A 19,006-nucleotide genomic window follows, 5' to 3' on the forward strand; every position below is an offset into this window, starting at 1 on the left:
TGAAGAAGACAATGCTCTCTGATCATTGGCTGATCACTCCCAACCCATAGGAATCCCCATCCAGTTCACTACTTTTAAATGGTGGAAGCCCTCAATTGCAATGTCCATGCTAAAACTGGTTATATCCACGATGAGTCCTCCATTTATCTCTTATTTTGCCTAAATAAAGATCGGTTAAGTGATCATCTAAACATCTAACAACATCATTCATTAAATGCATGCAAGTAATTCAATCAATCAGATTCATACAGCCAACATTAAACATTTTACAGAGAACAATAGAGATTATATTTCTCTAAATTCAATGTAAAGGTTTTGAAAATCAGATTAAAAATCATGTTTTTGATATTTTGTTCATTTGGTATGCAAATATATATTTGTTAATGAATCTGTAGTAGAAGGTTAATCAAAATTATAACTACTGTGAATGGTTCTCTCTTTACTGCAACTTGTTGATCAATTACATTAATTAAATTACATAAATTACAGTGGGGTGGTATGTAATCTGGTATGCAAATACAAACAAAGGGTGTGAGTAATATATATATATATATATATATCTACCTAACATATCCTGAAATTTTGGGAAAAATTGGATACCCCCAACTTGCCCCACTTCTGTAAAAGTACCCATAGAGGCCATGGTAATACTAGCCTTTCAGCCCAGTTCCTATAAGTCTTGGCACAGAGCGAGGCCGCCGGATTCCAGTTTCCCAGCCCCAACCTCAAACCCCAGTCTGTGTGGGTAACTGATGAATCCAATATGGACGTTGGAGCCATGTGATTTAGTGTATTGCTCCGCCATGGATATATAATAAAGTATTACAGAAGCATTCCTAAACCCCAGATATTAGATTTCCAGACTGTGTCGAAGGAAAGCTAGTTTTCAGATGGTTCGATCATGGTTTTTGCAACATCGACTTTGTATGTTTGAGTCTCGCATGGGAGTACCTTTCATGAACTTGAACTTAGTATAACTTATGGGCAATGCCAAGATAAGGAGGATGGTGTCACAACTTTATAGCATCAATGATTATATATACTGAATCTATGAACTTAGATACAATATACTTAAACTACAACTTGAACCTAATCTGAGTAACTACCATAATAGGAGTTTGACAGATTGTAAAACACTGTTTTTCTCCATCCTGAGAATCTCCACGATGACAGAAACAAAATAGAATCAGATAACAACCATACTGTTGACTTTGGCTCACCGAACCACAGATATATCTAATAAATGTATCACTTCACTTCTCATTTCACAGTCCGCCCAATGAATGATAATCCTCTGCATTCTAAACTGCCATCTTTTATGACTCAGAAGGAAAATTGGCAGAAAACTTCATTTACATTTGAGTTAAAATGCAAGCTAGCTAATATGGGGTGGGAAAATCAGTGAAGTCAGTGGAACATTTCCAAAGGGAATCATAAAGCGTGCATTTGGGAGAGGAGAGTTGAGGCCCACATAAGAAGGCTTGCATCTCCTGTGCAATTGGTCTTGGTTTGGCTCTCTTTCTTGTAACCCTAAGTGTGTGTGTGTGCTTGCGTGCGTGTGTCTCATCTCTGTCAGCTCTAATTTTAAAGCCAACGTACAATTTAGTGTTCACGAAATAAATGCTGGAAAGGACTGATACTATAAATGGTGAAGTGCTTTTACTATAGTGTACACAGGCTTAATTCGCTGGTGTCACTTTAAAAATATGCGTTGATAGATTCTGCCTCTCTCATAGAAGGACATGGTCCTAACGCTAGAGATACAGATTGACTAATGTTTAGATTTCTCCTTAAACTGACCTATGAAAGTGTGAGTGTTTTGCAATTGTGGTTAAAGGGAAAATAGATATAAAAGTCATGTCAACATCTACCTTAGGAAATGGAAATGCAACAGAGTTGAGAAACCAACATGCAAGCGGTGAAACTAACCGACAACAAACTCTCACTGGTGCTTTCAAGACAACTGGGAACCTGGTGGAAAAAAGTAGGTCAAATCATGGCCATTGATCCAAGAGAGTTAAACAGGAACAGGAAATTGTGGGTATAATGAGAGGAAGTATAACTTCTGTGATGCTGGAAGAGGTTCAATTTTTGGTGCTTTCAAGACAACTGGGAACTTGGGGAAAAAAGTAGGTCAAAACATGGCATCATTGATCTTTAGGTCGGAAAGTCAGAACTTTAGAAAGATGCCAGAGTTTTCGACTTGTAATTACAAACTTCTTTCCCCAGTCAGAGCCTGTTTTTTTTTCCCGTGTTACCAGTTATTTTGAACACAGCAAACGTGGAGGTATAAGACCACAAGGCCAGAAGATGATTGGAGATCTTCTGAGGGTATTAGATGGTTGTTTATGTGTGTTTGTATTCTAGCTAGACGAAAGTGAATGGGGAAGGAGTCAATCCTTTCCTGTTTGTATGCCAATTCAGTACTCAATTTGAGTAGTTCACACACAGACGTCACCATAAAATGTATTCCCAAGTTCATATCCAAGACTTTCTTTAGTTCTATGGCTGTGTTTAGACAGGCAGCGCAAAGATTTTTTCGTTTGACCAATCACATTAGATTTAGTCCACATCAGATATTTTTTCAGAGCTGATCTGATTGGTCAAAAGACGTAGCTGAACGTAGCTCAAGTAGCCTCAATCAAGCCTTTCCCTTCAGATTGAATGTGAGATTGTGGATTTTGGCAATGCACAATGCTCTAAGTAATGTAAGTGGATGTATCATCAAGTAATGTAAGATACTTTCTGGCATACAAATATGGTTCAGTAGGACATGCATCAGAAATAAGGCCTTTTATGGGTAATGTCTAGTTCTCCGAAGTTGGATGACAGTTTTGTGTGGATCCCATGCAGTGAGTATCCATTTTTCTTCTTCAGTCTCTCTCTCTTTCTCCCTCTCTCTAGACACAGCTGGTGCCTCCATTCCATCTCTGTTTCAGACCACGTGTTTGAAAAGGAGTGTCTCAAACCCAAACCACTGGTGCAGTCTCACAACAATATATAGCTCTACCTCAGAATTCACCTCTGCTCAGCACACCCCCTTTATTCTGATTAGAATTCACCTTTATCCTTTGCAGCTGTGAGCTTCAAACCCTGTGAAACAGTTAATAATGTTAGCTATAAGAAAATACATTCATATCTAGGCTAATGTATGTTTAGTATGCTCTAAGTTGAGTTGAAGCTTTAAATATTGCTGACAATACAGTAATAGACACAGCGAGACAGTTTGGATTGAGTTATAGTCTTCTGTTCTAAATTAATTGCAATGAACTTGTCCTTCCAGAAAACAAACAGCTAGAATTTGGCCTCCTAGAATCTCCTGGGGTTCTAGAATGAATGTCTGGAATGTAACGCATAGAGGCGCAGTCAGTGAACCTAGAGAAAGTTTGAGACAGAGAGGGAAGGAGAGAAAGATGGAGTGATGGAAGAGCAGACATTGAAGGAAAGGGAGAGAGAGGGTAGGAGAGATGGTACAGATATGGAAAATGAGTGCGGAAAAGAGACAAAGAAGAAAGGAGAGGAAAATAAAGAGTGATGGCAGAACAGACAGACATTTTAAGGGAGGGAGGGTGGGAGGGAGGAAAGGAGGGAGGAAAGGAAAGAATGAGTGAATGTACAGACAGAAAGGAGGGAGACAGGAGAAAAAACATAGCTGTCCTAGACAACCCAACCACATGTATCGCTGAAGATCTAATGCTGTGGTCAAGCCTGGAGAATTGTAGCAACAAGAACCCATCCAAACACACATTCACTATATATACAAAAGTATGTGGACACCCCTTCAAATGAGTGGATTCGACTATTTCAGGTCTGGGCTAGGCCCTTATTTCCAGTGAAGGGAAATTTTAACTCTACAGTATACAATGACACTCTAGGCAATTCTGTGCTTCCAACTTTGTGCCAATATTTTGGGGAAAGCCCTTTCCTGTTTCAGCATCACAATGCCCCCGTGCACAAAGCGAGGTCCATACAGAAATGGTTTGTGGAAGGACTTAACTGGCCTGCACAGAGTCCTGACCTTAACCCCATTGAACACCTTTGGGATGTATTGGAACGCCGACTGCGAGCCAAGCCTAATCGTCCAACATCAGTGCCCGACCTCACTAATGCTCTTGTGGCTGAATGGAAGCAAGTCCCCACAGCAATGTTCCTATGTCTAGTGGAAAGTCTTCCCAGAAGAGTGGAAGCTGTTGTAGCTGCAAAGGGGGGCAACTCCATATTAATGCCCATGATTTTAGAATGAAATGCTCAACGAGTACATACTTTTGGTCATATAGTGTATTTAGGTGCCAATGGTCATCTACAGGGAAGACAAGTGTCTACACTGTTTGCACTGCCAATAACTTTAATTCATTGGTCCTGTCTATCCTTAAACAGGAAATAATGAATTTCTACAAGTCATCTATCTTGGATTCACCAGTTGTTGTTTGTAGGTCAGAAGTAGTTCAATTGGTCTCCAAGAAATGAATTACATAAGTCTACGTGCAATTCATGATGTTGACATTTTACTTTCGACATGAACAAGCTGCTCGCTAACATTGGGTGCAATCGCAAATTCACTCTGGCGATTTACTCCGATTTCAGTGTGCCAGAGTGCAGAACAACTGCTGAATTGATACTGAACAAAAATAGGAACGCAACATGTTAAGTTTTGGTCCCATGTTTCATGAGCTGAAATAAAAGATCCCAGGAATGTTCCATAAGCACAAAAAGCGTATTTCTCTAACATTTTGGGCAGAAATTTGTTTACATCCCGTTGACCATTTCTATTTTGCCAAGATAATCAACCCATCTGACAGGTGTGGCATATCAAGAAGCTGATTAAACATCATGATCATTACACAGGTTCACCTTGTACAGGGGACAATAAAAATGATCAAAGACTCCAGCCACCCTAGTCATCGACTGTTCTCTCTGCTACCACACGGCAAGCGGTACCGGAGCCCCAAGTCTAGGTCCAAGAGGCTTCTAAACAGCTTCTACCCCAAGCCATAAGACTCCTGAACATCTAGTCAAAACGCTACCCAGAGTATTTGTATTGCCCCCCTCATCCCCTCTTTACACCACTGCTACTCTCTGTTGTCATCTATGCATAGTCACTTTAATAACTCTACGTACATGTACATACTGCCCTCGCACATTGACTCTGTATCGCTACCCCCCTGTATATACAGCGGCTTGCGAAAGTATTCACCCCTCTTGGAATTTTTCCTATTTTGTTGCCTTACAACCTGGAATTAAAATATATTTCTTTGGAGGTTTGTATCATTTGATTTACACAACATGCCTAGCACTTTGAAAATGCTAAATATTTTTTTGTGTGAAATAAGCCACCTTTTGCAGCAATTACAGCTGCAAGTCTATTGGGGTATGTCTCTATAAGCTTGGCACAGCTAGCCACTGGGAATTTTGCCCATTCATCAAGGCAAAACTGCTCCAGCCCCTTCAAGTTGGATGGATTCTGCTGGGGTACAGCAATATTTTAGTCATAGCACAGATTCTCAAATGGATTGAGTTCTGGACTTTGACTAGGCTATTCCAAGACATTTAAATGTTTCCCCTTAAACCACTTGAGTGTTGCTTTAGCAGCATGCTTAGGGTCATTATCCTGCTGTAAGGTGTCAGTCCCAGTCTCAAATCTCTGGAAGACTGAAACAGGTATCCCTCAAGAATTTCCCTGTATTTAGCGCCATCCATCGTTCCGTCAATCCATGCTTCACTGTGGGGATGTTGTTCTCGGGGTGATGAGGTGTTGGGTTTGCGCCAGACATAGCGTTTTCCTTGATGCCTAAAAAGCTCAATTTTAGCCTCATCTGACCAGAGTACCTTCTTCCATATTTTTGGGGAGTCTCGCATAGGCCTTTTGGCGAACACCAAACATGTTTGCTTATTTTTTTCTTTAAGCAATGGCGTTTTTCTGGCCACTCTTCCGTAAAGCCCAGCTCTGTGGAGTGTACGGCTTAAAGTGGTCCTATGGACAGATACTCCAATCTCCGCTGTGGAACATTGCAGCTCCTTCAGGGTTATCTTTGGTCTCTTTGTTGCCTCTCTGATTAATGCCCCCCTTGCATTGGTCCCTGAGTTTTGGTTGGTGGCCCTCTCTTGGCAGGTTTGTTGTGCTGCCATATACTTTCAATGTTCTAATAATGAATTTTAATGGTGCTCTCTGGGATGTTCAAAGTTTCTGATATTTTTTTATAACCCAACCCTGATCTGTACTTCTCCACAACTTTGTCCCTGACCTGTTTGGAGAGCTCCTTGATCTTCATGGTGCCACTTGCTTGGTGGTGCTCGAATCCCCGAGCTGACAAGGTAAAAATCTGTAGTTCTGCCCCTGAACAAGGCAGTTAACCCACTGTTCCTAGGCCGTCATTGAAAATAAGAATTTGTTCTTAACTGACTTGCCTAGTTAAATAAAGATTTTTTTAAATGTGTGACTATTTCGTGTATGTCCATTACATGAAATCCAAATATAAATCCATGTAAATTACAGGTTGTAATAAAACAAAATAGGAAAAACGCCAAGGGGGGTGAATAATGTTGCAAGGCACTGTGACATGAAAACATCTTAATCAGCTCTGCTGGGTTGAGTAAAATGGTCATAGTAAGGTGGTCTCTCATTTCTTTGGGAATTATCTAGCAAGCTAGCCAACTTTAGCCAGTTAGCTTTGGTGCTTGACTCCCATTGTGAGTCCAGAACGCTCGGATCAACCGTACTCCTTGGCCAGAGCTTCCAGTGTGAGCTCTGAACGCGCTGAGAGCAAACATCTGATCAGCACATCTGACAACTATCTGAATTTCCGAACGCCCAGGGCGCACTCTGGCACTCCAGAATTAATTTACGAACACAACACACGCTAAGTAAGTAAGTAGCCTTGAGACGGAATGACTTACAGGAGCAGAAGCCTATCTCCTGTTTCTTTAGCTTGAGGCAGCTTGATGTACAAGTACACCCCCTGGATAGGATGCTCGTCTATCGCAGTACCTTACCCCAAGTCTATATTCCTTAATGCTGAGTGCCAAGCAGATGTATCTGATACCATTTTTTGTCTTTGGTATGACTGGTGCCGGTGACCTCTGGCAGTCTCTATGGGGGAGCCACAGGGTTCAATTCTCGGGCCGAGTATTTTCTCTGTATACATCAATGATGTCACTCTTGCTGCTGGTGTTTTTCTGATCCACCTCTATGCAGACGACACCATTCCGTATACTTCTGGCCCTTCTTTGGACACTGTTTACAAACCTCCAGACGAGCTTCAATGCCATACAACTCTCCTTCCGTGGCCTCCAACTGTTCTTAAATGCAAGTAAAACTAAATGCATGCTCTTCAACCAATCGCTGCCCACACCTGCCATCCGTCTAGCATCACTACTCTGGATGGTTCTGACTTAGAATATGTGGACAACTACAAATACCTAGGTGCCTGGTTAGACTGTAAACTCTCCTTCCAGACTCACATTAAGCATCTCCAATCCAAAGTTCAATGTAGAATCGGCTTCCTATTTCGCAACAAAGCATCCTTCACTCATGCTGCCAAACATACCCTCGTAAAACTGACTATCCTACTGATCCTTGACTTCAGCGATGTCATTTACTAAATAGCCTCCAACACTCTACTCAGCAAATTTGGATGCAGTCTATCACAGTGCCATCCATTTTGTCTCCAAAGCCCCATATACTACCCACCACTGCAACCTGTATGCTCTCGTTGGCTGGCACTCGCTTCATATTCGTCGCCAAACCCAATGGCTCCAGGTCATCTATAACTCTTTGCCAGGTAAAGCCCTGCCTTATCTCAACTCACTGGGCACCATAGCAGCTCCAGCAGGTATATTTCACTGGTCACCCCCAAAGCCAATTCCTCCTTTGGCCGTCTTTCTTTCCAGTTCTCTGCTGCCAATGACTGGAACGAATTGCAAAAATCACTGAAGCTGGAGACTTATATCTCCCTCACTAACTTTAAGCATCAGCTGTCAGAGCAGCTTACTGATCATTGCACCTATACATAGCCCACCTGCAAATAGTCCACCCAACTACCTCATCCCCATATTGTTATTTATTTTTAAGCTCCTTTGTACCCCAATATCTCTACTTGCACATTCATCTCCTGCACATCTATCACTCCAGTGTTTAATTGCTAAATTGTAATTATTTCACCACTATGGCCTATTTATTGCCTTACCTCCCTAATCTTACTTCACTTGCACGCATATAGACTTTTCTATTGTGCTATAAGTCCATGCTAGGTAAAGCTCCGCCTTATCTCAGTTCACTGGTCACGATGGCAACACCCATCCGTAGCACGCGCTCCAGCAGGTGTATCTCACTGATCATCCCTAAAGCCAACACCTCATTTGGCCGCCTTTCGTTCCAGTACTCTGCTGCCTGTGACTGGAACGAATTGCAAAAATCGCTGAAGTTGGAGACTTTTATCTCCCTCACCAACTTCAAACATCAGCTATCCGAGCAGCTAACCGATCGCTGCAGCTGTACATAGTCTATAGGTAAATAGCTCACCCTTTTCACCTACCTCATTCCCATACTGTTTTTATACTGTTTTTATTTATTTACTTTTCTGCTCTTTTGCACACCAATATCTCTACCTGTACATGCCCATCTGATCATTTATCACTCCAGTGTTAATCTGCAAAACTGTATTATTCGCCTACCTCCTCATGCCTTTTGCACACATTGTATATAGACTGCCCATTTTTTTCTACTGTGTTATTGACTTGCTAATTGTTTACTCCATGTGTAACTCTGTGTTGTCTGTTCACACTGCTATGCTTTATCTTGGCCAGGTCGCAGTTGCAAATGAGAACTTGTTCTCAACTAGCCTACCTGGTTAAATAAAGGTGAAATAAAAATAAAATAAAAATTGACTGTACGTTTGTTTATTCCATGTGTAACTCTGTTGTTTCTGTCGCACTGCTTTGCTTTATCTTGGCCAGGTCACAGTTGTAAATGACAACTTGTTCTCAACTGGCCTACTTAGTTAAATAAAGGTGGAATAAAGGTGAAACATTTTTTATAATAATTGGGGCGGCAGGTAGCCTAGGGGTTAGAGGGTTGGGCCGTTCTGCCCCAAGACAAGGTAGTTAACCCACTGTTCCCCGGTAGGCCTTCATTGTAAATATGAATGTGCTCTTAATTGACTTGCCAAGTTAAATAAAGGTTCAATTAAAAAAAAATCCTTCCAATAATCAAGCTCCCATCCTTCCAATTTCAGGGCAGACTCTCTAACCACCAGGTTACTGACATTAAACATTGACAGATTTGGGACAAATCTCACTGAATCTATTGTGAACTATTGTGTAAGGAATAAGGCCAAAGTCAAGTGTTTAGACCAGGGATCTCCAACAGTAGCTCGACAAGCAATTCTTGAAGTACATGCAATTGCCAAGTGTTCAACCGCAAACTGCCATAAACAAATATCAGACACCGCAAGCTCCCAGCTACTATCTAATCAACGCAACATTGACATTATCCCACATTTCCAGCAATATTGCCCATCTGTCTGTGGTGCGTGCGTTTGTCTCACACGGGGTGCAGCCAGCCAGTTGATGTGTTAATCGTCTTGTGGGTTGACATAAATACTTTCCCCTTAAACCTTCTCAATGATATCTGCAAAATAGGCAAACTTGGCAGAAGTAAATCATGAGCAAGTATATCATATGTATCTGTTATTTGGAAACTTTTCCCTGAGATGAGCAGCAGCAATATGAAACATTCCTCACTCTTTTTGTGCAATTAAAGGGCCAGATTCGCAATTAAAGGAGAATTACACAAAAATATATAAATGTGTTCGTTTTCTTCCAGACCTACAAGAAAAGGGTCTCCTGATGTGATTTAAGCATGGATTCAGAACCTTCAATGTTGATGTTTCTCTATAAACAATACAAAAAATTTGAGTGAAAAACAAAAAAAAATCTAAAACCAACTAAAATAAAACTGAGAAAACATCATCTGGGGAAAAAACAACTACACTGACATTATAGGGCCCCCTTAGAGTTGTTTATTAACAATTACTTTACCAAGTATTTTGACAGAAAACAGTGCACTACTTTCTCTTGTACACTAAGGACGTGGAGGAATGAGTAGCTCACAACATCACACTCATGCTAGAAAAGGTTGGAGACTGACTAACCCTTTTCTCAATGGTGCTCTGGTATTATATACATACTTACACGGCAATCTCCGAAACACACTATAAATACCCCTTATCTGATTTGAAAGTTTGAAATACACTAAGAAACAGCAACATAAACATGTAGGATCAATTCTTTCCCAGATTAAGTGAATGTTACACACACAACAACTGGGACAAAATATGTCATCCACATCCTTATGTAAACTTAATTTGAAGGGCCAGAGTTCGGAGGACAAGGGTTGTAGTGTGGAATAATGAACATTTATTTCCCAGACGACGTACATGCGTGTGTATGCTTGCGTGTGTTGTGTGCATGTGTCGCCAGGCTAACTACACTAACAACACAAAACTGTGGAAATCTTTGATGTTTTCAAACTTTGTTCAGACCCATAGATGGATGAACTAAACATTGGTCGCCCTTCTTAAGACAGAGCCAAATGTAGAATTCTGTGACTAGATTGCCTCCATAGGAAAACAATATCAGGACATTTTTAGCTTAGATAGTGTGTTGATAACTGATCTTTTGGGTTTTCTAACTTGGTTCGGACCCATAGATGGATGAACCTCGACCGGTCCCTCAAGAATACATAGCTAATTTTAGAAGCCAGCGGTGCCCCTAGCTATATTTAAAACCATGTCTATTTATATGACCAAATCCCCTGCTTAAAGAAACAATATTTGGATATTTTGGGAGGTTAGTGAGTTTATAAGGATGTAATCTGATTTTGATTGGAATGAATGTTGGATGCCCAACGTAGAGCTCAACTGATAGGTATGAGAAAATACGAGAATATAAAAGGACTAACAATATTAAATGTTATGTGATCGTAAAAAAACACTAATGTGACCCACTGGAGTTAAAATTAGATCCCTGCATGGGCATGAATTTTAAGCCCGAGACCTACCAATGCCCGCGACCTTCAGGCCCTACACTACCCAGGCCCGACTGTTTCTGACAAATTGAAGGCTCGGCCCTGCCCTGCCCGAAATATCAGAAATAACTTCCTCGTTAGTGAAGTCCATTAGCTGCTCATCTCTGTCTCGCGCCTGCATGCGCTCTGCTCACGTCGGGTCTGGGTCTGTGAGTATCCATAGCAACGGCTCTGCTTGGGCTGCGCTGCTCAATGACGAGACATGAGAGAGCAGTTAGCTAGCTACTTTTCATCACTTTAAACTCCAACAACTCAAGGAGCATTATTATTTTTTGTGAAAAAAAATGTCCTGTCTAACCTGATGTAGGCCCCATCGGGCTCGGATAGCAGAGCTCTAGTTCAAATACGAGTGTTAGCCAGCTGAGCTAAAACCTTTTAGCTTGGGGAGCGAAAAGGCTTTGGGAGCTAACAAGTCAGCAGGTCTCAGACAAGGCTACTACTTATCAAGCATGCATGGTTACTTGAGCTGAGAATATCAAATTAGTTTTTGATTGACTGAAATAATAATCCATCAATGCAATTCATGTATATGTATTAGTAGAAATATTGTATTTATTTTACAAACCCTTTATTCAGTCATTATTTTACTAAATGTGCACAATTTATTACATTTATATATTACCACATTATTATATGTGTGGTAAGTATATACGTGGCCTCATTGCATCATTTGGCAATCAAAATAAGCTCTATTTCACAAATATCACATTACATGAATTTATAGTTACATTAATTACACCGTTACATTAATTATACAAAACAGACATCCTTATGTAGTGTTAGATACATAATTATATCAAGAAGCTGGCATCAAATCTATTGAAACGTGTTAACAAATGTACTTGAACATAATCTATTCTCTTTAGAGTGCTTCCAATCATAGGCACTGATTCCAACAATTACCAAACATAGTTGATTATCATTCTTTACCGTATTCAGAGGAAGACAGTGGTTTATAATTGCATTGCCTCTACACTCATTAAAAAGGCCCAATATGTCATTCATTTCATATCTGATAATACAAAGGTCATATTTCAATGTGAGGAGAAGGAGATTAATCTAATCTGAAGGCTTCTTCTTGTTGTCTTCTCGGCTGATGAAACTGGGTGGTGTAACTGGGGAACAGAGGACTCTAGAACCGTGATCTACAAACCTACAGTTTGGGTCGGAGGGAACCCACCACAGGCTTGTCTGAGGTGAACTCTGCCCACCAGGACGGGCGCTCTAGAACCTTGTTCCCCTGCATCACCGTGGACCACAGGTTCTTATAGAGCTGGAACACAGGAAAACAACACCATCAAGAATTGATAGGACGAAGTGTTATGTGTGTCTATGACAACATTTCAAACGGTTTAGATTGATGATTTGTTCTTTTTTAGTAACATGCTGGAATCCTAGTGGCGGTTTGCTGTGTGTAATTGGGGCAAGTAACTTGAAGAACTGTTGGCATTACAAGCAAAATTATGAAAGGTCAAAATCAACTAATCTTAAATCATGCATTACTCACAATAATATTATTTTGACCTTTATTTAACTAGTATGTATGGGCAAAGAATGTCTTTCAAAGGGAAATGACGAAAAATGCCAAAGCCTATTGTTAATCCCCTCGCGTCTATCCAATATTGATCACTAACAAACCGGACATACTTAATGTCACAACAACCACAAAAACCACCTTTCACATACAGAAACAGTACAAAGCATTATGTTTATAGCGGTGTTAAACTAGGTTTGTTATGAACTGAAATGTTTCTGAGAAGAGCTGGTTGAGTAAAGCTGACTAGAGACAATATTTATAAAAACACTGAGGTTTATGATTGAGATGTTGCACACAGACACACGTTTCCAATGTGGTGATTTGAAATAGGTGATACTGTATACAGTATCTCGATAAGACAGCCACAGCTGGGCTAGTATGTCCGTGTCCCAAATGACACCCTATTCCCTACACTGGAGGGCACCCCTGGTCAAATGTGGTGCACTATAAAAGGGAATAGGGTACCATTTGGGTCACAACATAGGAGTTATATTATACTGGGAAAAAAATGCAACATGCAACAACTTCAAAGATTTTACTGACTTAAATTAATTGTAAGGAACTCAGTCCATTTAAATAAAATGAGGCCCTGATCTATGGATTTCGCATGACTGGAAATACAGATATGCATCTGTTGGTCAGACCTTAAAAAAAATAAAAAAAATAAATAGGTAGGGGCGTGGATCAGAAAACCAGTCCATATCTGGTATGACCACCATTTGCCTCGTGCAGTGCGACACATCTCCTTCATAAAGAGTTGATCAGGCTGTTGATTATAGCCTTTGAAATGTTGTCCCACTCCTCTTCAATGGCTGTGCGAAGTTGCTGGATATTGGCGGGAACTAGAATACGATGTAGTACATGTCGATCCAGAGCAACCCAAACATGCTCAATGGGTGACATGTCTGGTGAGTATGCAGGCCATGGAAGAACTGGGACATTTTCAGTTTCAAGGAATTGTGTACAGATCCTTGTGACATGGGGCTGTGCATTATCATGCTGAAACATGAGGTGATGGTAGCAGATGAATGGCACAACGATGGGCCTCAGGATCTCGTCATGGTATCTCTGTGCATTCAAATTGCCAAAGATAAAAATGCAATTGTGTTCGTTGTCCGTAGCTTATGCCTGCACATACCATAACTCCACTGGCACTCTGTTCACCCACACGACGCAATACACGTGGTCTGTGGTTGTGAGGCCGGTTGGACATACTGCCAAATTCTCTAAAACAACGTTGGAGGCGGCTTACTGTAGAGAAATTTACATAAAATTATTTGGAAACAGCTCTGGTGGACATTCCTGCAGTCCGCATGCCAATTGCACGCTCCCTCAAAACTTGAGACATCTGTGGCATTTTGTTGTGTGACAATACTGCACATTTTAGAGTTGCCTTTTATTGTCCCCGGCACAAGGCACACCTGTGTTATGATCATCCAGTTCAAACAGCTTCTTGATATGCCACACCCATCAGGTAGATAATCATGGCAAAGGAGAAATACTCCCTAACAGGGATGTAACCAAATTTGTGCACACAAATTGAGAGAAATAAGCTTTTTGTGCATATGGAACATTTCGTGGATCATTTTTCGGCCCATGAAACCAACACTTTACATGTTGCTTTTATATTTATGTCTAGTGTTTTCAACACAGGAGTGAGAAGAAGCATTAAGTCTTATCTAATCTCTATGATTTACTGACCTCAACAGGGGGTTAGAGACAGACCACACTAATGATTACAATGTTATGTTAATAATTTATATTGTTATAAGGCCTTTATGACAAGTCAAGTATCCAGACACTAATATTGTATGTGCTCAGGGTATTGTCATCACAAAGCATTATGGTCCATTTGTTCAGTATATTTAAGGTACATTTGACCCCCCATCTTCTAGCTATAGATATACATATAGTACTGTATATCATTGTATATTCCCCTCAATGCTTCCAACCCCATTCTATAAGAATTTCTAGGAAGTTCTAGAAATCCCCTGTGCTTCTGGGCTCAATCTCCAGCACTGTGTTTCCCTGGCAACACCTCAGGCAGGGTGTTGATTGGACATTGCATGACTTATGTAATTTTAAATGGTCCAGTCACTCACACAATGTTTGCAGGGTGATGGCACCCTATTCCCTCTATAGTGCACTGGGCCCTGGAAAAAAATATTGCACTATAAAAAGAGAATAGAGTTCCATTTGTGACACAGGCACGAAATCGCTGACCTCACCGGTATAGTATTAGTTAGTACTTCTTGGCCCACACTTGATATGGGTTTGGGTGGGTGTTGTCATGGTGATCTACCTCGCTCCACATTTGTTATGAGTCTCTGGATCGTGTTAAGCTAAATGTCAATGTAATTTAAAAATTATCTGTTTCTATCTAATATACAGTCAACCAAATACACTACATCAGTGGTTCCCAATCTTTTTATAGTCCAGTACCCCTTCAAACATTCAACCACCAGCTGCGCACGCCCTATAGCACCAGGGTCAGCGCACTCTCCAATGTTTTTATTTTCTTCCATCATTGTAAGCCTTCCACAAACACACACTATACAACACATTTATTAAACATAAGAATGAGTGTGGGTTTTGTCACAATTGGCTCGTGGGAAGTGACAAAGAGCTCTTATAGGACCAGGGCTCAAATAATAATATTATCATTTTGCTCTTTATTTATTTAGCCATCTTACATATAAAAACGTATTTGTTCGTCAAAAATGGTGACTAACTCACCACAGGTTAATGAGAAAGGTGTGCTTGAAAGGATGCACATAACTCTGCAATGTTGGGTTGTATTGGAGAGTCTCAGTCTTAAATAATTTCCCACACACAGTCTGTGCCTGTATTTAGTTTTCATGCTAGTGAGGGCCGAGAATCCACTCTCACATAGGTACGTGGTTGCAAAGGGCGTCAGTGTCTTAACAGCATGATTTGCCAAGGCAAGAAACTGAGTGCAGCCCTATCCAGAAATCTGGCATTAAATAAAATTTCCTCAGAAACGCTTGTTGCAATTTTGATGAGGCTCTCTTGTTCAGATATTGGTATGTGGACTGGAGGCAGGGCATGAAAGGGATAAGGAATCCAGTTGTTCATGTCGCCCGTTTAGGGAAAGTACCTGTGTAATTGCTCACTCAGGTGCTTCTCTGTATCACATTTCTCTAAAAACAAGTCTCTCACCGTTGCCGCCTGCTATAGACCACCCTCTGCCCCCAGCTGTGCGCTGGACACCATATGTGAACTGATTGCCCCCCATCTATCTTCAGAGCTCGTGCTGCTAGGCGACCTAAACTGGAACATGCTTAACACCCCAGCCATCCTACAATCTAAACTTGATGCCCTCAATCTCACACAAATTATCAATGAACCTACCAGGTACCTCCCCAAAGCCTTAAACACGGGCACCCTCATAGATATCATCCTAACCAACTTCCCTCTAAATACACCTCTGCTGTCTTCACCCAAGATCTCAGCGATCACTGCCTCATTGCCTGCATCCGTAATGGATCAGCGGTCAAACGACCTCCACTCATCACTGTAAAACGCTCCCTGAAACACTTCAGCGAGCAGGCCTTTCTAATCGACCTGGCCGGAGTATCCTGGAAGGATATTGATCTCATCCCGTCAGTAGAGGATGCCTGGATATTTTTTGTAAAATGCCTTCCTAACCATCTTAAATAAACATGCCCCATTCAAGAAATTTAGAACCAGGAACAGATATTGCCCGTGGTTCTCCCCAGACCTGACTGCCCTTAACCAACACAAAAACATCCTATGGCTTTCTGCATTAGCATCGAACAGCCACCGTGATATGCAGTTGTTCAGGGAAGCTAGAAACCATTATACACAGGCAGTTAGAAAAGCCCAGGCTAGCTTTTTCAAGCAGAAATTTGCTTCCTGCAACACTAACTCAAAAAAGTTCTGGGACACTAAAGTCCATGGAGAATAAGAACACCTCCTCCCAGCTGCCCACTGCACTGAAGATAGGAAACACTGTCACCACTGATAAATCCACCATAATTGAGAATTTCAATAAGCATTTTTCTACGACTGGCCATGCTTTCCACTGGCTACTCCTACCCCGGTCAACAACACTGCACCCCCAACAGCAACTCGCCCAAGCCTTCCCCATTTCTCCTTCTCCCAAATCAGTTCAGCTGATGTTCTGAAAGAGCTGCAAAATCTGAACCCCTACAAATCAGCCGGGCTAGACAATCTGGACCCTTTCTTTCTAAAATTATCTGCCGAAATTGTTGCCACCCCTATTACTAGCCTGTTCAACCTCTCTTTCGTGTCGTCTGAGATTCCCAAAGATTGGAAAGCAGCTGCGGTCATCCCCCTCTTCAAAGGGGGGGACACTCTTGACCCAAACTGCTACAGACCTATATCTATCCTACCATGCCTTTCTAAGGTCTTCGAAAGCCAAGTCAACAAACAGATTACCGACCATTTCGAATCTCACGATACCTTCTCTGCTATGCAATCTGGTTTCAGAGCTGGTCATGGGTGCACCTCAGCCACGCTCAAGGTCCTAAACGATATTTTAACCGCCATCGATAAGAAACATTACTGTGCAGCCGTATTCATTGATCTGGCCAAGGCTTTCGACTCTGTCAATCACCACATCCTCATCGGCAGACTCGACAGCCTTGGTTTCTCAAATGATTGCCTCGCCTGGTTCACCAACTACTTCTCTGATAGAGTTCAATGTGTCAAATCAGAGGGTCTGCTGTCCGGACCTCTGGCAGTCTATGGGGGTGCCACAGGGTTCAATTCTTGGACCGACTCTCTTCTCTGTATACATCAATGAGGTCGCTCTTGCTGCTGGTGAGTCTCTGATCCACCTCTACGCAGACGACACCATTCTATATACTTCTGGCCCTTCTTTGGACACTGTTAACAACCCTCCAGGCAAGCTTCAATGCCATACAACTCTCCTTCCGTGGCCTCCAATTGCTCTTAAATACAAGTAAAACTAAATGCATGCTCTTCAACCGATCGCTACCTGCACCTACCCGCCTGTCCAACATCACTACTCTGACTTAGAATACGTGGACAACTACAAATACTTAGGTGTCTGGTTAGACTGTAAACTCTCCTTCCAGACCCATATCAAACATCTCCAATCCAAAGTTAAATCTAGAATTGGCTTCCTATTTCGCAACAAAGCATCCTTCACTCATGCTGCCAAACATACCCTTGTAAAACTGACCATCCTACCAATCCTCGACTTTGGCGATGTCATTTACAAAATAGCCTCCAATACCCTAATTGGATGCAGTCTATCACAGTGCAATCTGTTTTTTCACCAAAGCCCCATATACTACCCACCATTGCGACCTGTACGCTCTCGTTGGCTGGCCCTCGCTTCATACTCGTCGCCAAACCCACTGGCTCCATGTCATCTACAAGACCCTGCTAGGTAAAGTCCCCCCTTATCTCAGCTCGCTGGTCACCATAGCATCTCCCACCTGTAGCACACGCTCCAGCAGGTATATCTCTCTAGTCACCCCCAAAACCAATTCTTTCTTTGGCTGCCTCTCCTTCCAGTTCTCTGCTGCCAATGACTGGAACGAACTACAAAAATCTCTGAAACTGGAAACACTCATCTCCCTCACTAGCTTTAAGCACCAACTGTCAGAGCAGCTCAGATTACTGCACCTGTACATAGCCCACCTATAATTTAGCCCAAACAACTACCTCTTTCCCAACTGTATTTAATTAATTTTGCTCCTTTGCACCCCATTATTTTTATTTCTACTTTGCACATTCTTCCATTGCAAAACTACCATTCCAGTGTTTTACTTGCTATATTGTATTTACTTTGCCACCATGGCCTTTTTTGCCTTTACCTCCCTTCTCACCTCATTTGCTCACATTGTATATAGACTTGTTTATACTGTATTATTGACTGTATGTTTGTTTTACTCCATGTGTAACTCTGTGTCGTTGTATCTGTCGAACTGCTTTGCTTTATCTAGGTCGCAATTGTAAATGAGAACTTGTTCTCAACTTGCCTACCTGGTTAAATAAAGGTGAAAAAAAAAATATATATATTTTTTGACATTGTCCGTAAGGTTGAGTTCATTTGCACACAAAAAAAAAATCATACAATGCTGGAAAGCCTGTGTGTTGTCCTTGTTAATGCTGACAGAAAAGAGCTCCAATTTCTTAATCATAGCCTCAATTTTGTCCAGCACATTGAATATAGTTGCGAAGAGTCCCTGTAATCCTAGATTCAGATCATTCAGGTGAGAAAAAAAATCATCACCCAGATAGGCCAGTCGTGTGAGAAACTCATCATCATGCAAGCGGTCAGACAAGTGAAAATTATGGTCAGTAAAGAAAAGCTTCATAAAGTTGTCTCTCAATTAAAATGAAAAAAA

At 41.4% G+C, this 19,006-nt stretch overlaps 1 protein-coding gene across 3 annotated transcripts in view; it reads right to left on the reverse strand.

Annotated features, from left to right (window-relative positions):
* Nucleotides 1-11,609: 11,609 nt before the first annotated feature.
* The window catches only part of acox3 (acyl-CoA oxidase 3, pristanoyl), a 30,133-nt gene continuing 22,736 nt past the window's right edge, over nucleotides 11,610-19,006 (reverse strand). For all 3 annotated transcript variants that reach the window (XM_035783900.2, XM_035783899.2, XM_035783901.2), the window contains exon 18: nucleotides 11,610-12,356. In XM_035783900.2, coding sequence (XP_035639793.1) covers nucleotides 12,237-12,356 — 120 coding nt within the window. In that variant the 3' untranslated portion in view covers nucleotides 11,610-12,236. The remainder of the gene's footprint in view (nucleotides 12,357-19,006) is intronic.

Source organism: Oncorhynchus keta, chromosome 13 (assembly GCF_023373465.1).
Source record: "Oncorhynchus keta strain PuntledgeMale-10-30-2019 chromosome 13, Oket_V2, whole genome shotgun sequence".
NCBI lineage: Eukaryota > Metazoa > Chordata > Actinopteri > Salmoniformes > Salmonidae > Oncorhynchus > Oncorhynchus keta.